Below are 23,291 nucleotides of genomic sequence, written 5' to 3'. Positions count from 1 at the left end.
GACCCAATTCAGGCAGACCATTGACAGTCCGCCTCTTTTTTTACAGATCCATCCCTTGTAGGACAGATTACATGTAGTTAGCGGTGCGCCGAAATTTCGGCAACCAAAATATTTGTCCGAAAACGGGCCTATCCCATTTCGGCCGAAAACGGGCCTATCCCATTTCGGCCGAAAACGGGTCATATATGCCGAAAATCATAGCTGATCTTGTCCCGGCTAACTTACTCTACCGGGACTTGTCCCGGCCAGTGGGGGAGCGTGGGGGGAGGCTGGAGGGGCCGTCTGACCTTCATTTTCCCTAATGGTGTCTCCCTGCTTCAGCCACCATCTTCAGGCTCTGGATGGCCGGCAGGGGCGCCCTGTGATTGGGCAAATATGTCGGGGGCTGGCCTGTGCCTGTCCTGCCACAGCATAGCCTGGGTGGCGTTTTTTTCTGGAGCCGGGTCCCGCCCTCGCAGTCTCAGACCAGCGCGCTCAGACTCAGCACACCAGCCGCCTGCTGCTCAGCTCCGGACCCGCCCACGGACGTTCTTCTTCTTGCTGTAAGTGACTGCTGGCAGATGATTGTCACTAAAGGATCTGATGTATGTCAAAAGGGGGGGACAAGGAGTTTGAGGGCAAGAAAAGAATAGAAAGTTAACAGAGTTACAGAAGTAAGTGACTGCTAGAGGAAGAGTGCGGTTTATTAGAGAAGAGTAGGGAACAAAAGAGAGATATTGGAGACAATGAGGGGATGCTAGAGAGGGACTATCTCAGCAGTGCCATAAAACAAAAATTGTGTCTGGAAGAGAAAGATAGGGAACAGGGAGAGAATACAAGAGACACTGTCATTTTCAGTTTCGGTTTTTGGCCAAGGTCATCCTGAATTTTCTGTTTCGGCCCAGAATTTTCATTTCGGTGCATCCCTACATGTAGTACTTTGTCCCAGGTTTCTAAGTGCTTTCTAACCTTAGTTATGAGGTCTGGCCTGCACCCTACCCTCCTCCTGCGGCCGATCCAACAACAGCTATAAAGTAGACAGATGATTGAAAGCTGAAGCTGTAAGCACTTTCCCAAGACAAGCAGCAGCAAGAAGAATGTAGAGGAAGGGGGGATGTGTCCGCCTTTGCATACCTCTCTCCGTTGCTTGTCTCAGGAAAGTGCTCACAGCTTAGGCAAGCTGCAGCTATGAACCTTCTGTCTCCTTCATAGCTGTTTTCGGATTGGCTGCAGTACTATGTGTACTTTGTCCCATAGGAGACAGAACTGTAAAAAAAATTTGAATGATAGATAGATTTCAACTTCTTTAAGTTGAAAGCAGCACACTGTCTTGAACCTGGTCAGTTAGACCTCAATGGTAGACTAGCAATAAGACAAAGGACAACAACAACCACTGTGTACCAGGCAGATCCTCTGTATGGAATGAATGTATATGGTTGCCCCCATATACAGGATCACAACCTATTTATAAAAACAAGATTTGTAATACATTTAATATTGAAAACATTTAAGTAGACTAAAACTTCTGTGTACAATGAGAACTTAGGAGCTTTTAATGATAGCAAGTTAGTAGGGAAGTCTGGTAACTAACAGTGTATTGTGGTTGGCACCAGGGCCCGCAAGTTCCTTCTACTTTAAGGCTGACAGGGATAGGGACAATGGCATTGCTACTTTGGCCAGCCCAGCACGGGAAATGGCAAGGAGAGGAGGAGAGAGTCGGGAGTAGGTGTGGGTTGTGCTCTCTCTCCCCCCCCCCCCCTCTTCTCCCCTTGCACATAATGAAGGGAGGTGGCTCAATTTGGCATCATTTCCCTGGCCAGTGGATGATCTTATCCTGCCACTCGTTGGCACTTCTGCCATGCAGCACTTGGGTCCCCAGACAGTATCTGCATTGAGTTTGCATGTTCTCACTATGCTTTGTTGGGTTTCCTTCCATGCTCCAAAGAAATGCTGGTAGGTGAATTGGCTCCTATCCAAATTGTCCCTTTATATGTGTGTACATGAGATCTTAGATCAGTGATGGTGAACCTTGGCACCCCAGATGTTTTGGAACTACATTTCCCATGATGCTCAACTACACTGCAGAGTGCATAAGCTTAATGGGAAATGTAGTTCCAAAACATCTGGGTTGCCAAGGTTCGCCATCACTGCCTTCGATTGTAAGCTCTTTGAGGGCAAGGACTTGTGAATGTACAGCATTATAAAGTGTTATAGAAGTATCTAAAGGGGGGGGGGGTATTTAATGCAAAGAAAAGGCATAAGGATCTAAATGATGTCTTATTTCATTCTCTGTTTTCTAGGTGCCCCAGTTCTATTTATGGCTCCTTGGGTGGCTGTCAAGTATACATATGAGAATGATCAGTAAGTATGTGCAGGAAGCTGTCGATCGGTGCCAATGCTGGGCATATGATTTGTGCAGAAAAACATAATTGTGCTAGGATCCCTGGAGTTGTTGAATTTTTCTTAGTTGCTTTTAGCTAGGTAGCTCCGGAACACAAGGACCACTGGTGGGTTGGTGGGTTCCCGTAATAATGCATCAAAAACACTGGATGAGAGCCAAGAAAATTTTACAATCCATAAGCAAGTTTAATAGTATTCCTTTAAGAGGTTAATGCGTTTCAGGGTAGAAAATGCCCCTTCACCAGGGCTGAATGTTGTATGACTGGGAAAGGATCAGGAGAAGATTCTATAATTTGGAACATACAATCTATTGCCTTAGGAGCTTCATCAGTCAAATTGCTTTCATCCTTACAAAACGCGTTTTCGGCAGAACACCGGTGTTCTATCAGAATATCGCTACCTATCAGATTCTGCAACTAGAAGTGACGTTCGGATGAGAACAACTTACTGTGCAGGCGCCATGCATTCCAACATGGCCGCTATTGGTTCCAATAGGTTCCCTAATGTGAAAGTACACAAAGCAGCAGCGGACATCTTCTTACACCCATGCAAGTCTTGAATTTTACATTTATTTTAGCAGTAAACTCACCTTATATACTGAATAACAGTATTATATTTCTATTATTATTGTAATATAGTAAATATAGCGAGAAACCTGCAGGCAGAAGGTGGCGACGGCCATCTTGGTACACCCCTCACTGCTCAGCAACAAACAGATTATATCGTGCAATAGACTATTTAACTTGGTCGCGGTGAAATAATCTATATAAGGTGAGTTTATTTCCAAAATAAATGTAAAATTCAAGACTTGTGTGGGTGTAAGAAGATGTCCACCGCTACTTCTTGTTCTGTCACATTAGGAAACCTATTGGAACTCATGGCGCATGCACAGTAAGTTGTTCTCATCCGAATGTCCCTTCCGGTTGCAGAATATGATAGGTAGCGGTATTCTGATCAGTGGCGGCTAGTGCATTGGGGGGAGCAGGGGTGCCATCCCCCGCCGTCGTTTGCTGCTGCTGCCTGCCCTCCCTCCACATGTCCAGGCAGGGTGAGTGAGTCGGCAATGGGGGGGTGGTGAGTATGGTGTGTGGCCTGGGGTGGTGGTATGGTGCGGTCTATCTGCCGTCACCCACGGCCCATGGAGCATCAGCCGCCACCGATTCTGATAGCCAATCCCCAGAGGTGGGCCGTTGTTCTGAGGCCCCACAAATATGCATAGCAGCGCCTCCTAACCCCCACCCTCTAGTACTAGAAGATTCTCCAACCTTCTAGACCAGGGGGAGGTACTAGAGCGAGCTGTCAAGATGAGCCATCCAGCCCTGGCCTCTAATAACCCAGACCAAATTCCATGACTCGGGTTATTCTTGGCCAGCAATATGCTTTTCTCCTATACTCACTCCTAGCACACACTAAAGGGTGCTACACATAAAAAAAAAAAATAATAATAATTGAATTATTTATCAAGGAATACAAAGCTGCATTCATGTGTGTCTTTTCTATCTGACTACATTTTTAGCTTTAATGGTGCCGCTGGATTAATGTTTATATTGTACACATTCACACCAGATAAATGAGTAATTTGAATCCCAGAGCCGGTTTGTTATCGCCCAGATTCCAGTCGTGTCGGCGCAGCCCCGTAGTATGACAATCGGGCGCTGTCTGTAAGAGCAGAGCGTGTGTTGCTCTACCGCGGTCCTTGCGCTGCGGTTTGGCGTTCTGCTTGTAGGACATTAACAGGTGCCAATGCTAACAAAACATTGACTAAGCAAAGCAACCACAGGTGATGTTCACACAGCTTAATTTGTATGAAATGGCTGGTGTTTATCTAGGAGCCGCTGTACATGATAAGACTCATTAGGCCTATCACACCGACTGGCCAATTTCCTGGAGCACTGGAGCGCGGCCAGATATCAACAGACCGGCCCGTAAACCTCCACCGCCGATACTCACCTGATATTTGCAGCCACTTATACTTTGTCTGAATATAGACTATTAACCACTTCTGGACCGGAAGATTTACCCCCTTAATGACCAGGCCATTTATTTGCGATACGGCACTGCGTTACTTTAACTGAAAATTGTGCAGTCCCGCGACGCTGTACCCAAATAAAATTGATGTACTTTTTTCCCACTAATAAAGCTTTCTTTTGGTGGTATTTGATCACCTCTGCGATTTCTATTTTTTGCACAATAAACAAAAAAAGAGCGACCATTCTGAAAAAAAAAAAAAAAACTATTTTTACATTTCTGCTGTAGAACATTCATCAAAAAAAAAATTAAAAATCTAATTTTTTTCATCATTTTAGGCCAATTTGTATTCTGCTCCATATTTTTGGTACAAAAAAAAAAAAAAAAAAAATCGCCTAACACAGCCGCTTAGTTTACACTTCAGCTGTTAGCAATGGTACAAAGCATTGAAAAGTTATTTTTCAAATGAAATACATTTTATTTTTTTTAATTTTGCACTTTTTTTTTTTTTTTGTGAAACTTGTTAATATATGTTTAAGGTGTAAAAATATTAGCCAACAAAAAAAAGGTGTAATTATTAATAGTTTATAAAATAAAAGCGAACAAAAAAATAAAAATAAAAAATCAGCAGGAAAATAATATTTAAATGGAGAAAGAGAATAAGGAGTTAATTAGGCTGATTGAAGTAAATGAAGGGTTAGGAAGAGGTTAAACAGAGAAACGTTTAATAAAAAACAAAAATATTTTTTTGCACTTGACAAGTTGCTTTAAATGGACTTCATTTGCAGATTGACGTTTATTCCTTTGATCTGTAAATGAATAAACAGAAAGATACAAAAATAAACTGTTTCTTTTTAGCTTTCTGTTTCAGCGGATGAGCGATGTTGTTGATAAACATTACCTGGCACAGACGGCTCCAATTGTCAGGGCTTCACTTAAGCTCCATTCACATATAGGCGTTTCGGATCGCAGGCAGAATTGCTGCGATTCTGCCCACGATACCGAACCATTGCAAGTGGCAGGACGCCCGAGCGATTCCCGTGACTTGCAATGGCATCCCAAACGTGGCGCGATTTTGTAGCGTTTGTCGCCCGACGAATCACGGTAAAATCACGCAAACAAAATCTTGTGACGCCTGACGACCAAAAGAAGTTCTTCTACTTCTTTTGGGCCTCAGGCGTCCCACGATTCTGTTTGTGCAAGTTTACCGCAAGTTGTCGGGGCAAAATCGCGCTGCGTTTGAGGTGCCATTGCAAGTCACGGGAATCGCTCGGTCGTCCTGCGACTTGCAATGGTTTGGAATCGGCATTGGTTCTGCCTGTGATTCGAAATGCCTATATGTGAACGGAGCCTTACACTAAAGCTGCCAACAATTTGCACGGGTATCGATACTCGTGCAAATGCTCAGATGCCTGAAACCAATACGTTCAGGCTCAGTTCTTTCAGCTGTCAGTGGGATTTCCTCACTGACAGCTGAAATGTATTAATAAAAAAAGCCAGAAATTGTCGGTTGTGAAGGAGCGGGCAGCCGCGTCCTTAACAACCGATGATTCAGCTGTCAGCGGGGTTCCCCTGTTGACAGCTGAAGTGTAAGTGAAGTCCTGGCAATTGGAGCAGTCAGCCGGGTAATGTTTATCAACAACATCGCTCAGCCACTGAAACAGAAAGATAAAAAGAAACATGGTTTATTTTTGTATCTTTCTGTTTAATCATTTACAGATCAAAGGGATAAAAATTGATCTGCAGATGAAGTCAATTTGAAGCAACAACCTGTCAGGTAAAAAAAATAATATTTTTTTTTGTTTTTTTATTAAATGTTTTTCGGTTTAACCCCTTATTACCCTTAACTTCAACCAGTCTTAATTAACTCCTAATTGTCCTCCATTTAAATATTTTCCTGCTGATTTTTTTTTTTCATTTCTATTTTATAAACTATTAATAATTACACCTTTTTTTTTTTTGTTCGCTAACATTTTACACCTTTAACATATATTTACAATTTTCACATAAAAAATAAATAATAAATGAAAAAAAAAAATTGTATTTCATTTGTAAAATAACTTTTCAATGCTTTTTACCATTGCTAACAGCTGAAGTGTAAACAAAGCACTTGTGGTAGGCATTGGTAACTGGTATTGGAGTACCGATTTACTTTTTTTTAATTTTTTTGTTTTTTTTTGTTTTTTTTAGTACCGACTCTAGCCCTTCTACACTCCATTCAGAACAAATTACGCTTATACTGGAGGCGCACCTAAACTCTTAGTTTGTAAACAGGTGGATGATCATCAGATTCAAAAATTTGAGATTTAGATCAATAGACTTTAAATAATTTTTGCAGACTTTTTTTTTTTTTTTTGCCCCCAAGATAGTGCCTAATTTTTTTTTTTGTTTTATCACTCAGGTGCTGGACCATAAACATCAATATGGGATACTGGTGGATAATACGTTCATCGGTGCTCCTTGCAATAACGGTAATTATATTTTATTTATTTGCACTTTTATCCTGTGTTTGGGGGGGGGGGGCAGCTACCCAGTTATTGAGGTGCAATGCTAGCTTTAAGCACAGTGCACTATTTAAATATACATATACCTAGTGAAGTAACAGGCCTCAGATGATACACAGAAGCAAATCCTCCTGTGTACGTTGTACCTGTTTATCTGCAACGACCTCCTGCGTACGTTGTACTTGTTTATCTGCAGTCTTCTCTTCTCTACATCAGTTCAAAGTTCAGACTTTATACAGCTTGCCTGAGCTTTCAGAAAACAATGGGTGGGGAGCTGAAATTACACACTGCAGAGGTCAGTGAGGAGAGTTCTTAGGGATGATTGGAAGGAAGAGGCACACATCCATGCCCCCCCTTCACACAGAGCTGAGTCTTTCAATCACAGGCTGTGTGCTGAAGATTCCTCCCTTTTTTTTTAGGACAACATGTCATGCCGATAGCGGAGGCACAACATAGTAGACAGAAATGACACATAGGCCCCTTTCACACTTGTGCGACTTGGGACTGCAACGTGGCATGACAAGTTGTACTCCATGATTTCCATTCATATCTGTGCAACTTCAAGTGGCAGCGACTTTAAAGTAGTCCTTGCACTACTTTGGCCTGACTTTGATGTGACTTGAGGTTCATAGACCTCAAGATTACACAGGCATTGCTTCAAGTTGGGTCAAAGTGTGAAAGAGACCTTCGTGCTCTGGATTGGGACAAGTACACACTTATAGAAGGATATGCTTTGTTCATATTTCATGTCTGAGGTTTATAACCACTTTAAATTATATACAGTGTACTGTATACTTTGGTTGAACTTTACTTTTTTTTTTTTTTGGAGGGTACCCCCCTCTCTTTCCATAAATTAAAGTGTAGGTCTAGTCTAACCCTTAAAAAAAAAAGAGGGGGGATTAGCACCTCTGTCAGGTTTTTGTTGCTGTCTGTGTGCCCATATGGGAAATACCCCTCACTTCGTGCCCGGGTGAGGGTTGTCAGGCAGTACAGGAAGTGAGGAAAATCTTCCTACTGCAGAACTCAACAGTGACAAAATCCTGATAGGAGATCCTAATCCTCTCCACTCTTAAAAGTTGAACCTCAAGCTTAGAATAACTTTTTTTTTTTTTTTAAATACACTGCTCAAAAAAGTTAAAGGAACCCTTTTTAATCAGAGTATAACAATCAAGTCAATTAAACTCCTGGGATATTAATCTGGTCAGTTAAGTAGCAGAGGGGGGTTTGTTAATCAGTTTCAGCTGCTATGGTGTTCATGAAATTAAAAACAGGTGCACTAGATGGGCAACAATGAAACGACCTCCAAAACAGGAATGGTTTTACAGGTGGAGTCCTCTGACATTTTTTCCCTACTCATCTTTTCTGACTGTTTTTCACTAGTTTTGCATTTGGCTGGGGTCAGTGTCACTACTGGTATCATGAGGCCATACCTGGACCCTATAGAGGTTGCACAGGCAGTCCAACTCCTCCAGGATGGCACATCAATACGTGTCATTGTCAGAAGGTTTGCGGTGTCTCCCAGCACAGTCTCAGGAGCATAGAGGAGATTCCAGGAGACAGGCAGTTACTCTAGGAGAGCTGGACAGGGCCGTAAAAGGTCGTTAAGCCATCAGCAGGACCGGTATCTGCTCCGTTGTGCAAGGAGGAACAGGATGAGCACTGCCAGAGCCCTACAAAATGACCTCCAGCAGGACACTGGTGTGAATGTCTCTGACCAAACAATCAGAAACAGACTTCATGAGGGTGGCCTGAGGGCCCAACGTCCTCTAGTGGTCCCTGTACTCACTGCCCGGCATTGTGGAGCTCAATTGGCATTTGCCATTGAACACCAGAATTGGCAGCTCCACCACTGGCGCCCTGTGCTTTTCACAGATGAGAGCAGATTCACCCTGAGCACATGTGACAGACATTAAAGGGTCTGGAGAAACCGTGGAGAACGTTATGCTGCCTGTAACATCGTTCAGCATGACCGGTTTGGTGGGGGGTCAGTGATGGTCTGGGGAGGCAAATCCATGGAGGGACGCACAGACCTCTACAGGCTAGACAATGGCACACGGACTGCTATTAGATATCGGGATGAAATCTTTGGACCCATTGTCAGACCCTACACTGGTGCAGTGGGTCCTGGGTTCCTCCTGGTGCACAACAATGCCCGGCCTCATGTGGTGAGAGTATGCAGCCAGTTCCTGGAGGATGAAGGAATTGATACCATTGAATGGCCCCCACACTCGCCTGACCTAAATCCAATAGAACACCTCTGGGACATTATGTTTCTGTCCATCCAATGCCACCAGGTTGCACCTCAGTCTGTTCAGGAGCTCAGTGATGCCCTGGTCCAGATCTGGGAGGAAATACCCCAGGACATTATCCGTCTTCTCATTAGGACCATGCCCCGATGTTGTCAGGCATGCATACAAACACATGGGGGCCACACACTACTGAGGACCATTCTGAGGTCCTGCAATGAAATTTCAGAAAAATGGACTCGCCTGCTGCATCATTTTTTCACTTTGATTTTCGGGGTGTCTTTGAATTCAGCCCTCTTTAGGGTGATAATTTTCATTTCCATCAAACAATGTGGCATCCTTTCCTTCCTAACGCATTACCCAGTCCATACCAGTATAGATCCTAACACATTACCCAGTCCATACCAGTATAGATCCTAACACATTACCCAGTCCATACCAGTATAGATCCTAACACATTACCCAGTCCATACCAGTATAGATATCAGGCATGATCTTTTTCCCCATTGAGATCTGATGTGTTTTCAAAGTGTTCCTTTCATTTTTTTGAGCAGTGTATATTACTAAATAACCACAAAGGATATAAATCCACTTTTTGTGCACCAAATGCCTTTTTGCAAACCCAGATATCACCCTGTGAAGTACTGGTGACATCATCACTGTGCTGTACATAGCCTGTGCAGAGAGCAGGGCTGTGGGAGGGACAGAGCAAGCTCCACCCACTACAGGCTGCCTGCAGAAAACTGCAGGAGGGGGCGGGGACCAGACCAGTCACCCTGCACAAGGAGAATCCAGGGCTTGGTTAGTGATCACTGTGGTCACAATAAAAAGAAATTGTCTTTAGCTGTACTTTAATAGTTGGGGGAAAAAAATATTTTTTTGTTTGCATGAAGATCCGTGGGGATGCAGCAGCTGCACTCTAACAGTCCGGATTGTTTTGCCATGAGACAATCCCTCCCTTGTAAATGTAGAAGAATGTCAAATGTTTAGATTTCCATGACAATGGAGCTCTTCTTTTTTTTTCTCATACTTTGCAGATCAACTTTTTAATATTCATGAGGATAATTCAGATTCTGTTGTCGAAGATGCGAGCTCATCAGATGAGGTACACAGACTATAAACTCAGGTGAGACACATGTGACACCCGCAAAACGGCGACACAAGTCGCGGGGATGGCACCGATGCTGCGCAGGGCAGACTGTGGTTTGCCAGTTAATGGGCTCCTGTATTGTAGTGATAAACTTCATGCTGCAAACGAGGCGGCAAGGAAGATGTAGTACTTCGTTCTTACCAATGGCGAAGGTTTTGGGGTAATTTTGGAAGGGTCAGGTTAAAGCTGAACCTCAGCCTTCCCTTCAGCTGTGCACGCTTTTACAGATCCTCTCCTGGCTTCTCACATTGCGCATTACAATCCGGGCTGCTGATAAGGCAGTACAACTGGTCCTATTGTACTGAGCCCATTCCCCATCCGCTAAAGGGGGGAGGGGTCAGGCCTCACCAGCTAAACGGGGGAGGGGGATCCAGGCCCTGTCCCTTCAGCTAAACAGGGGGGGGGGGCAGGCCCCATCAGCTAAACAGGGGGGGTTCCCAGGCCCCATCAGTTAAACACAGGGTGTTCCCAGGCCCCATCAGTTAAACACAGGGTGTTCCCAGGCCCCATCAGTTAAACACAGGGTGTTCCCAGGCCCCATCAGCTAAACATGGGTGGGGGGCCCAGGCCCCATCAGCTAAACACAGGGATGGGGGGCCCAGGCCCCATCAGCTAAACACAGGGGTGGGGGGCCCAGGCCCCATCAGCTAAACACAGGGGGGGGGCCCAGGCCCCATCAGCTAAACACAGGGGGGCCCAGGCCCCATCAGCTAAACGGGGGGGGGAACCCAGGCCCCATCAGCTAAACGGGAGGGGACCCAGGCCCCATCAGCTAAACGGGGGGGGACCCAGACCCCATCAGCTAAACAGGGGGGGGGGCAGGCCCCATCAGCTAAACACAGGGAGGGGCCCAGGGCAGCTTTGTTCTTTTCTGCCTAAATAAATAAATGGACTTTACTAGACCACACCCCCCTCTCTTACTTGCTTGGCAGGGCTTAAAGTCATTGTAAAGTCTCATTTTTTTTTTTTTTTATAACAAACATTATACCCTCCTCTGTGCAGTTGGTTTTGCACAGAGTAGCCCGGATCCTCCTCTTCTCAGGTCCCTCTTCTGTGCTAGTGGTACCTCCCTCCTGTTGAGTGCCCCCACAGCAAGCCGCTTACTATGGGGGCACCCGAGCCGAGTCAAAGCTCCCTGTGTTCATTTATACACAGAGCCGCAACCCGGTCCCGCCCCCTCTCTCTCTCGATTGGCTGACTGACTTTGATTGACAGCAGCAGGAGCCAATTGCGCCATGCTGCCATCTCAGCCAATGAGGAGGGGAGTCCTGGGCAGCTGAGACACTCCTGCAATATCGCTGGATAAAGATGGGCTCAGGTAAGTATTAGGGGGGCTGGGGGGGGGGCTGAGGGGAGCTACACATAGAAGGTTTTTTTTATCCTGATGCATAGAATGCACCTTCTGCCTTTCAACATTTTTTTTTTTCGCCATCTTTGTCCCATTGCATTGATTTTCCTTCACTTCCTGTCCCATAGCTAAACAGGAAGTGAGAGGAAATCCCTGCAAATTACCAATTCATCCCTGGAAGATTTTATCCCCTTATTGACCAGGCCATATTTTGCGATTTGGCACTGCGTTACTTTAACGGACAATTGCGCGGTCGTGCGACGCTGTACCCAAATAAAATTGATGTCCTTTTTTCCCCACAAATAGAGATTTCTTTTAGTGGTATTTGATCCACTGTACTCCTAGAAGCGAGTGTTCTCCTATGTTTCCATGCACACTTTTTTTTACGCTAGAATCATTTTTCCAGCTTCAGCGTTTAGGAGCAGAAAAAATTAATTTTTTGTAGAGTTTTTGGGAGCAGAAAAAACCCTAAATGCACCTAAAATGCTCCTAATAGCTTTTTTACTTTCAATAGATTTTTATTGAATTTTCAAAGAATTTAAACAATACTCCAACATAGAGAACATGATATTGAGAAATTGGAAATCAAAGATTATCCCGAATTTGTCGGAAGTCATACACTCAGTGAACGAAAACTACCTACTTGAAAAAGCGTTATCTGTCAATAACCTAATAGCTTTTTTAGAGCGTTTATTTATATGTTTATTTATTTATTTTGCCCTTCATGTACTGTAAAAACACGAATAAAACGCTAAGGCCCTGTTTACACCTGAGCAATTTTCTGCTCACTCGAAAAAGTACAGATCACAAGTGTTTTTGGCCCCACAGACTGCAATAGGAACCCTTGATTTGAGCGTTTTACGAGCGTTTTGTCGCACGTTTTCTGTTCAAACAAAATCATCCGCCCCCCCAGTGCTTTCTATTGGCTAAACAAAACAAAAACGCTTGTAAGACGCTTTTAAAACGCTAAAATATAAATGCCAGTAAATCGCTACGCTCAGGGGTGAATGCAGCCTAATGCTTATTAAATAATAATTTAAAGCGCCCGTCTCTACGAGCTCGCGCGCATACGCAAGTCATGCCCACATATGTAAACAGTGTTTAAACCATGTGTGTTGAACCAAAGGGAAAACACAATGAACAAAATACCTAATATTTAAATATACACAGATATTATAAATGGTGCACAATGTGAACAAAAACGTGCTATAAAAATATGAGCAGTCCAAACAAGTCCAAAATGAAAAAAAGGTTGAAATCTTCTTGATGGTGAATGAAGGTGAAGAAGAGGACGTGCAAACACCAAATCCCTCTTGGCACCCACGTGTAAAGAAAAGAGAGGTAATACCCTTACCAACTCAACATATTAAAACACTTGAGAAGATGACACCAGCCAGTGTAATAGATATAAAGTCCTGACCTTTCACTCTTCCACCCGAAATGTGGTATATCAAAACTCTTACCAGCCAGCATGGGATGCCCTGCCTATAGTAATCCGGCCCTGAATCCAGGGACAAAACCAAGGACAGACTTGGCCTGGGGACAGTGTCCTTAGTCTGGGGACTGTCCCTGGAAGGCGGGGACGTCTGGTCACCCTACCTTAAGTGGTCAATTATTGGGTATGTTGGAATGGGAGATGAAGTTTAATATTACTCTTCAAATAACTCTAAAACCTTCATAGGGCAAAAAAATGCAGTTCCTATATTCTTTGCTGCCTCTATGGCGAGTTTTCTCCATAACTACATGGGCACTTTAAAAAGTAATCAAGACGGGGTGTTGACATGGGTGGAGATGGTATAATAGCCTCACCTGTATGTTCCATTGTCTTCTACCAGGCTGGCAAGATCCACGCTCACACTCATCCCTCTGCTGGGAATACATGAAGTGGTGTTTGCGCTGGTCACCGATGAGACGGCAATGGGAACCCTGAGACTAGTGAAACTTTTCTTTGACCTCTTTATCGGCTCATTCCAGGTAAGTTAAAGTGGGGTTTATGAGAATAATGTAGCTGCTGGTGAAGGAGTGAAACAGAATACTATAGTGTAGTAATTCTCAACCACGGGTCTTTAGAACCCTTAGGTTCCTCCAGAGGTTGCTGGGGGTTCCTTGAGGTGTGACTGATTGACTATCTATTTTATGTTGCCTGCATAGTTCTGGGTCCAACACTACTCGGCTAAGCCAACTGCCTGACACCAATGTTTTTTTTTTTTTTAAGCGATCTGTAAGGGTGGCATTCTGACCACCAATGTAAGAGACATTCTTCCCACTGACCATCACCAAGGTGAGGGACTTTCTTCCCACTGACCATCACCAAGGTGAGGGACTTTCTTCCCACTGACCATCACCAAGGTGAGGGACTTTCTTCCCACTGACCAACACCAAGGTGAGGGACTTTCTTCCCACTAAACCCCAACATAAGGGACATTCTTCCTAATAACCATCCCAAGGTAGGGGACATTCTTCCCACTGACCATTATCATGGTAAGGGACATTCTTGCCACTGAACTCCAACATAAGGGACATTCTTCCTAATGACTATTGCCAAGGTAAGGGCGCATTCTTCCCACTTACCCCCACCAATGTAAGGGGCATCCTTTCCACTGACCCCCCACCGATGGAAGGGACATTTTTCCACTTGACAGCCACCAATATAAAGGGACATTCTTCCCAATGACCTTGGAAAACTTTTACTTTAGCAGGGGTTTGCGGAGACCTGATAATTAATTCAATGGCTTTTCTGGGGTTTAACGGTTGGGATAGGCTGCTACTTGAGTGACAACTCCAATAAAAATCACTAAATGTCAGATTGAGTGCAAAACTCCCATGCTGGCCACTTCCAGATGCAACTGAAACTCTCCCAGGTGCTGAGTACTGACCCCAGGCTGCAGGAAGCCGGGACTTTTGGATTAGCATCAGGATGAGGTCCTTTAGCACCCAAGGTAAAAAAAAGCCCTATTTTAAATTAAAAGTTTGACAGGAGGTGTGTGGTCCTGGGGAATCCCCAAGATTGCACCTCCTGGCGACAAGATCTCCCTCCTTCTGTCTCTGTTCCACAAGGCTGGCTACTGCAGAGCTTCTGATCAAATTTAACCTTCTCAAAATGTAACTACAGCCCTGAAGAAGGGGGAGGCCATACCCCGAAACGCGTTGGCTCTACCTGTTTACTTTTATCTCCAATATAACTATAAAATCCATCAAGTGAGACCTTTCTCTTTTTGGACATCAACTGCTCCTCTCCAATCACCCAAGGTGTTCACTGCGGTGACACCTCCATTGTCGTTAACAGAAAGGTAGCAGCCTTAGACCCCAACTGAGTCTATCAGTTACCACCTATAATTGGTATACAACCCATTGGAAGTGATTCCTTCTACACCCGCCACACAGTAACTTGCCGCTAGGCAGCTGCGAGTGGCACCAGTCCAGCACTGTCTCCCCCCCCCCCCCCCCCCAACCTCCATGAGCATCATAAATTGCAGATCCTGCCTTTTTTGGACTCACCTTCTACTGCAACCACCTTTTCTGCTTACCCCTTGGCCCAGTCCCATTTTGAAGGATACATCATATGATCAATAGGCATAGGTGTCCCTATACCAACCTGATTATTCCTTCCATATCAATATCTAGGCAATGCAAACCCCCAACCCCTTTCCCCGGACTGTATCTGTCCATGTTCGTTTTTCAGCTGACGTGACTCTCGTTTCTCTCTGGTTTCTGCAGGGAATGCTGGTAGCTGTGCTCTACTGTTTTGTCAACAAAGAGGTAAGTGATGGATCCTTCCTTGTGACCTGTGCAAGTTTTAATTTTCTAGCTGTTTAAATAGCCCAAAATAACAAAGAACGACAATGAACATAAAAAGTCCAGCATCTTTGGTTTGTCAACACCAAGCAGTTTACGGAGAAGGAACCGTAAAAGCTGAATTCTGGGGAAATAAAAAAAAAAAAAAATCCCTTGCATTAGTGCTTCTAATGCACTGCAGGGGTTAAATGCTCATTTTTGACCAGGGTTCGCAGCAGCATGTTGCAGTATTGTAGGTTACCATCATGCAAAAAACAACCTTCATTTTAAATGGCCCCCCTTTGCACCTAGGAAACACAGCATAACTCATTGTAGTGCATCACAACCCATGGATTTGAACCGTTTATGTGGTGTTTGGTTTTTTGACCGTTGGCAGCCTTTACAGAACACACAAATACCGCATGGGTGGACAGGACTGGCCCTACCATGGGTCCTGCTGGCTCCAATGGACCCAGGAGGCACTTGGAGAGGGGTGGCAAATTGACTCCCAAGATCTTTTTTCCAGCAGTTTTGTGTGTCGTCAGTTTGCGGCGCGTTATGGGCGTCAATTCCCCATCTCATACTGCTACCCATAGGGCTAACTGATGAGTATGAGGAGGCTGAGTGTCTCCCCTAGGGAACGTCCCTCACATGATTGTAGTGTGCGCAATGACGTCAGACACTCCGTCTCACGCAGGGCAGGCTGGATGAGCTAGGGTGCTTGCCCCGGCAGACACAGGTGGACTGAGGACAGACAATGGGAGACTGGTGAACCGGTCCACTGGTGGACGTGACTTTTGGTCTTGGGCCAGCCCTGTGGGTGGAGTAAGAAATGATTTAGAACTGGTACATTACTGTGATGCTCTAGTGCTTTTGGTCTCCAAACTGTGGCCAAGGGGCTGGATACGGCCTTTTGCTTGTCGTTATCTGGCCCTTTAGGCACCATTCTACCCACTGACGCCAACAATGAGGCACCATTCTACCCTGAACCCAACAATAGGCCACCATTCTTGTCACTGCTGCTAACAATATGCCACCATTCTGCCAACTGATACCAACACTCAAGCACTATTCCTATCACTGCTGCCAACAATGGGGACCATTTCTCCCTCTGATACCAATGATGGGGCATTATTTCTCCTACTGACACCAACAATGGGCCACTATTTCTCCTACTGACACCAACAATGGGGCATTATTTCTCCTACTGACACCAACAATGGGGCACTATTCATTGACACTAACAGTAGGGCGTTATTCCCTCCACTGACACCAGCAATGGGGTACTAGTCCTACTACTATTACCAGGGTTGGGACACTATTTCTCCCACTTACACCAACATTTAGGAACTTGCTTCCACGGACAAGGGCACTATTCCTTCCACTAAAACCAATAATGGAGCATTGTTTACTCCCACTGAAGCCACAGCATTTTCCACTCACACTGGCCACCTTAAAGCCTGGGACAGGAAAATGGACTTTGTTTGGATAATTTGGAGACCTCTCCGGCCCCCTTATCGAAATGCAGGGTGCCGGACGCATGGAGTTCAAAGGGGCTTTTTTTTTCTTAGCATGTGATTAGAGCCAGAGGCTCTAATAGGCTAAAAAAAAAGGGTGGGCTCGGGGCGCAGAACACTGGGCCTGATATTACCGATATTTCGGGAAAGTGCTGTACCGGAGTGATGCCTGCAGCTAGAGGCATCACCCCGGTACCGGCGTAAATAGCCGACGGTTGGCTGTCTTGTAATGACAACCAATGCGGCTGAGAAGATGCTTGACTGTAATTACAAGGAGCGGGAGGGGACGTCCCCCCCTTCCCGCCGCCTTCCGTGGCTCGCCCGGGTCTCCCATCCCACCGGGAGATTCGGGCAACCAGCCTGTACGGCCGCTGAAGACCCGATCAAAGCCACATTCTGCTCTGATCGGGTCTCCATGCAAAAACCCCAAAGTGATGTCACTCATCATCGTACGGGCGCCGAGATTTAAAAAAATGACAGCATTCAAAACAGCCAAACTTGGCGTTTTGAATGCTTTTGAATGCAGAGGAGGGGTTTGGGGTCTTTTAGACCCCCAGATCCCTCCACAAGAGTACCTGTAAAAAAACAAAAAAAAATACGCATTGACCAAAAGAATCGGTATCGGCAATGAAAAACCGATATCGGTCGATCACTAGTGCAGTGCTCTGCTCCCTGAGCCCCCCCTTTATGAAGTCAATTAGAGCCTCAGGCTCTAATCATGTGCTTCCAAAAAACCTTGAAATCCATTTGTCTGGCGCCCTACATGTAAATTAGGGGCCGAGCGCATAGATTGGGGGGGCGCCCCTAATGAAGCAGCCGTCACTGTGGGTGGGAACTGAGTAACTGACACTGACCTCTCCCGTCACACTAATACAGTGATAAGAGAGAGAGAGAGAGAGAGAGCGCGCAATAGAGCCATAGAGAAAGAGCGAGAGAGCTTGAGAGCGAGCGATAGAGTGAGAGAGCAATAGAGAGAGAGAGCGACACATACATACACTAAGTCCCCATTCACACTAGCGCGACTTGGTCGCCTGACAAGTCGCGGTGGGTCGCCTGCCATTGATTAGCACAGGACCCGTTCTAATAGGAGCGACACAAGTCGCTCCGACTTAGAAAAGGGTCCTGTACTACTTTGGGGCGACCTGGAGGCGACTTGCATTGACTTCAATGATATGAAGTCCGTGCATGTCGCGCCGAGGTCGCGGTGCACGCTGTGCACCGCAACTTCACAGGTCGCCCCGGCAAGTCGTGTCGCCCCTGTGGGAATGGGCTCTTATTATGTAAGTGCTGCTTTCCCTACAATAACTGTCACTTGTGACATTCTCCATTCTGCGTTCGCTCCTTCCTCATATTCTGCTTCCTGCTCCGAACATCTGCTTCCCGTTATTTATAGTAAAACATTTAAATCAATGTCCGTTTGTAAACAAAGCTCTGCTGCCAAACAGTAATGGAAGTTTTCTGAAGGCTGGAGGTTAAAGAGCAAATATTGTGCAGAATTATGTGAGAAAATCAAAAATCGGAGGTCGGGAGTCACTGGGCCGGCCACATTGGAAGACATTGAGAAAGAATAAAAAGGGGACATTTATGGGGATTAATTTTTCAAAGCGTTTGAGAGAGGGATTGCCCCGGGACAAAGCATTAGTAAGTCCTCATCTTGAATATGCAGTTTGGTTTTAGCGCTGGTTCATTAGAAGGATGTGGCGGAACTGGAAAGAGTGTAGAGAGCAAGTTAATTCATAGGAGACATCCCAGCTCAGCCAATCATATTCTCCTTTTCTCGCTCATTTTGAAGTGAGGGTGCAAAGGACAAAAGTAAAAAATTCCCTTGTAGGCCCGGTTTACATTGGTGCAACATGTGCTCCAACTTTGAGTCGCACTCCATTGCAATTAGAGCGGAGACTGCGAGCCAGGCCTTCTCGTTCAACATCAGTGCCGGATCTCACAAATGTGCTTCTGGAGGAATGGTCAAACATTCCCATAGTCACATGGTCCCATAGTCTGCCGCAATGTCGCAGTCCCGTGCAAAAAAAAAAACGCAGATCGCCCCCCATTACTAGTAAAAAAAAAACAATAAAAATGACATAAATCTTTCCCGTAGTTTGTAGACGCGATAACTTTTGTGCAAACCAATCAAAATACGCTTATTGCGATTTTTTTTTTTTACCAAAAATATGTAGCAGAAACAAATTGGCCTAAAATGTTAAAAAATTTGATTTTTTTTTTCTGGGAATGTTATATAGCAGAATGTGAAAAATATATATTTTTTCAGAATTGTCGCTCTTTTTTTGTTTATAGCGCGAAAAATAAAGAAATCGCACAGGGGATCAAATACCACCAAAATAATCTATTTTATTTAGGTACAGAGTCGCACGACCGCGCAATTGTCCGTTAAAATAATGCAGTGCCGAATCGCAAAATAGGGCCTGGTCATTAACCACTTAGTAGTACTATGTCGCTAGCCTGTGAGGGTCTAGGGAGCGAGCGCGCGCTCCCGCGTGGTCACGGACCCCCCCCCCCCCCCCCCCGCGCGTGTGACCGGTGGACCTGATGTCCGCCGGTCACTTGGCGATCGTCGGTACAGAGGGAGAAAGGCAGGCGGCTAATGTAAACAAGCCGCCTGTCACTCTCCCCTGTGTAGGAATGGTGATCATACGGTTCTACTATGTAAGACCATTGATCACTGTTCATACACCTCAAGCCACAGCCAATCACAGTAAGAATCACGCCCCTAGGGACACACATAGCCCCTCCCTCTCAAAAAAGTTAACCCCTTCACTGCCAGTGTAAATTTTACAGTAACAGTGCATATGTATAGCACTGATTACTGTAGAAATGTCACTGGTAACCCCAAAAGTGTCAAAAATGGCAGTCAAGGGTCCGATGTGTCCGCCGCAATGTCGTAGTACCGCAAAAAAAAAAAAAAAAAAATCGCAGATTGCCGCCATTACGCGTAAAAAAAAAAAACAACAAAAATGACAAATCTTTCCCTTTGTTAGTAAACGCGATCACTTTTGCGCAAATGAATCAAAATACGCTTTTTGCAATTTTTTTTTTTTTTTTTACCAAACATATGTAGCATAAAACAAATTGGCCGAAAATGTTAAAAAAAATTTGATTTTTACATTTTTTGGGGGGGGGGGGGGAAGATTTTTTTAATATTTTTTCATATACAAAGAAATGTGAAAAATATTGTTTTTTTTGCAAAATTGTCGCTCTTTTTTTGTTTATAGCGCATGATCAAAAAAAATCGCACAGGTGATCAAATACCACCAAAAGAAAGCTCTGTTTGTGGGAAAAAAAGGACGTCAAATTTGTTTAGGTACAGCCTCGCACGACCGCGCAATTGTCTGTTAAAGTCACGCAGTGCCGAATCGCAAAATACCCCCTGGTCAGGAAGGGGGTAAAATCTTCCGGGGGCTTAAGTGGTTAAGGGGGTAAAACCTTCCGGTCCAGAAGTGGTTAAACGGGCTAGATAGAATAACAGTTAAAAGAGAGGGGGTAGAAAATGGAAACACAGCAGACGAGCCATCATACATCTTACAAGAAAGAGCCAGAATTTAGTATGCAAGATGGGAAAAAGCAGGCAGACGGTGATGAGGGGTAAATATTTAGCAGATGAGGAAAACATTCATTGGATTAGGTTCAATATGTTCAAGTTTGACTGATTTGCGAGGAGACTAAAACATCCCGAAACAGAGCAGCCATCCTCATTCCATTTAACAGTCTGTCATTCTGTCCTCCCCCAGGTTCAATCCGAGCTCTTGAAAAAATGGAAGCGCTGGAAACTCGGGAAAGACATTGAGGACGAATACAAAAACACGAACAGCCAACCTCCCCGAGCTGGGCCTGGCAGCATCTGCGAAAAGCACAACCTGGTCGACGGGTGCAACAACGGGGCCAGCAAGTCGCGGAACAGTGATGACACCTGGTACAATGAGAAGATGGGCAGCAGTGCGACCGAACAGATCATGCTGAGCGAACGACAGCACAGCTTCGACTATCCCGACAGCAGCTCGGAACACATTTTCTAAAGCCAAAGCATTGCAAGCCACCCGGGGACAAGGTATTCATGAACAATCTTGGGACTGGCCATCTGGAACTTCTGGTCTGTACCAGAAGGCCTGGTGTGATTGGGGTGAGCTGGGCAGCAAACATCACTGCAATTAAAGCACATTCTGCATCTGGGTTTCACTTTGCACTGACTTGCGAACGTATGAACGTTATTGGTTGCCTATGCTTGGAAAGTTGGACCGCATAAACAGAAGCCGCCATACTTCATAAGCCAGGGCCCTCACATAGTAAAATAAGCGTTGGTTATACCCTGGAACGGTCACAAAAACGGGCTAGTGCAACATGAAAATATGGATTCTGAGATGCTCTGCGAGTCAACATAAGAGAAGAGCTTCCCAGTCAATGGTGACATTTACCTCTATCCTTGGACTTAAGTTGTGGCGTTTTGAAACCTCAAAGTATTGGATATTCCAGAATTGACTGATCAGCAGTATTAAATGGGTAAACCAATGATGAGGAATCTCCCATAGTAGGTCTGATGTTGATTACCCCCTATGCAGATAGATACACAGGGTACACCATTGCCTAGGGCAGTGATGGCGAACCTTGGCACCCCAGACTAAGTGCAAAGTGCATGAGCATCATGGGAAATGTAGTTCCAAAACATCTGGGGTGCCAAGGTTCACCATCACTGGCCTAGGGTTATATGGTTGGTAATGCCTTCAAAGCATAACTGTACTTTGCACATTCCAGGCAAATGAACAGGTTGGCCTTAGAGTAAGGGGCACATACTCCCCTTCCATGTGCTCCCCCCTGCCTTCTGGGGCCATCTGCAATCTACGGTGCAAGATCTGACCCAACACTGAGCTCAGGTCTGCCAACTGGCTATTCATGCTGTACCGTGGGAAGACCAACACAGAAACTTGGATCTTTCTCTAGCTTCAGTAGGTAAACCGTATGTGCACTTACCTTTCCTGCTCTAAAGTGGACCCATTAAAATACCAAGTTGCTTTATGGGTTGCCAAAGACCCAAGAGGACATTGACCTATAAGACCCAAGAGGACATTGACCTATAAGACCCAAGAGGACATTGACCTGTGTATGGAAAATAAACATGCACCAAACTAAAAAACCATGGGGCAAGTAGTAATTGTTACTTGTGGAATGAGTGCTGTTGTTTCTACAGTAATAAGGGGACACAGGCATTATGCAATGCCCCCCTACCCTCTCCCGTTAGACAACTGAAGGCTTTTAGATCAGGCAGTCAAGAGACATGAAAAGTGATAGCACCCACGCAGCGTAAAACCAATGCACAGTGGTTGGCGTGCCTTGGCAAAACTGATTGCATGGGGTTTACCACCAAAAGACAGCCATAATTTAATCAAGACAATTGGACATGCAGACTCTCTGACTACCCTCTCTGACAACCGACATGCACATAGACACCAATGTTCAGCCAAGCATTCATTTTATACCCCCCGGGGAGGGGCGGGTGAGGGGCACAAGCAGACGCCTTCACTATTGGCATGTCAGGCTTTCCCACCTACCCAGTCACCAACTCCCAACAATGTCTGTTGGTACTCAACATGAAACTGTCTCTTGGTCTGCTAAAAACTGTGGAAATATTAAATTTTCCTGAGATAGCCATGCAATGGTGGTTTTCTGGCTATGCTGACTCTCTGGTGTCAATACTACGAGTCACTGACCGATAGCAAGGAATTGTAATATTCATTTGCAGCATGCTCTTTCCAGGTGATTGATTCAGAAATACTGAAGCCAGACAGAGCCAGTCAACCAGCATCAGGTCAGCTCTGGCAGTCCCATATTTCTCTCATGGCAAGTGTACTTTACCATTTTAAGTTTTAACCACCCAGAAACAATTACCACTAATAAACACCCACATAAAGGACAACAAATATTTGTATTATTTCCGTGCAACCAGCAGTCGCTAATAAACAGATCACATTGTAAGGCAGCCCTATAAAAACTGCAGAAAAGAAAAATATCTGTATTGCTCATAGCTAATAAGAGTTAGAATCTGACCAGTGGCGGCCCGTCCATTGGGGCGCAGGGGCACCGCCCCCCCTATCCATGCATCCGGCCCCCTAATCTACATGCAGGGCTCCAGACGCATGGATTCCAATGGGTTTTTTTTTTTTTTGAAGCACGTGATTAGAGCCAGAGGCTCTAATTGGCTTCAAAAAAAGGGTGGGCTCGGGGCGCATAGCACTGCGCCCTGAGCCCACCCAGTTGTGTGACAATAGCGAATGAATATTCGCTATTGCCACACTGATTCTCCTCCTGGCCAAGCAGGAAGTGGGTCCTGAGACCCGTTTCCCGATTGGCCGAAAGGAGAAGCCATGCTATTGGCCGAGGAGGAGGAGGGAGGAGACG

At 45.2% G+C, this 23,291-nt stretch overlaps 1 protein-coding gene across 3 annotated transcripts in view; it reads left to right on the top strand.

The window, feature by feature from the left end:
• GCGR (glucagon receptor) overlaps positions 1 to 21,473 on the top strand; it is a 119,224-nt gene extending 97,751 nt beyond the window's left edge. For all 3 annotated transcript variants that reach the window (XM_082272686.1, XM_082272687.1, XM_082272688.1), the window contains 6 exons: positions 2,280 to 2,340; positions 6,749 to 6,818; positions 10,135 to 10,223; positions 13,431 to 13,569; positions 15,313 to 15,354; positions 20,633 to 21,473. In XM_082272686.1, coding sequence (XP_082128812.1) covers positions 2,280 to 2,340; positions 6,749 to 6,818; positions 10,135 to 10,223; positions 13,431 to 13,569; positions 15,313 to 15,354; positions 20,633 to 20,917 — 686 coding nt within the window. In that variant the 3' untranslated portion in view covers positions 20,918 to 21,473. The remainder of the gene's footprint in view (positions 1 to 2,279; positions 2,341 to 6,748; positions 6,819 to 10,134; positions 10,224 to 13,430; positions 13,570 to 15,312; positions 15,355 to 20,632) is intronic.
• Positions 21,474 to 23,291: the final 1,818 nt, after the last annotated feature.

The sequence above is a fragment of the Pelophylax lessonae genome (assembly GCF_965119305.1).
Source record: "Pelophylax lessonae genome assembly, chromosome: 11".
NCBI lineage: Eukaryota > Metazoa > Chordata > Amphibia > Anura > Ranidae > Pelophylax > Pelophylax lessonae.
This window is presented reverse-complemented; position numbering and strand designations above follow the sequence as displayed.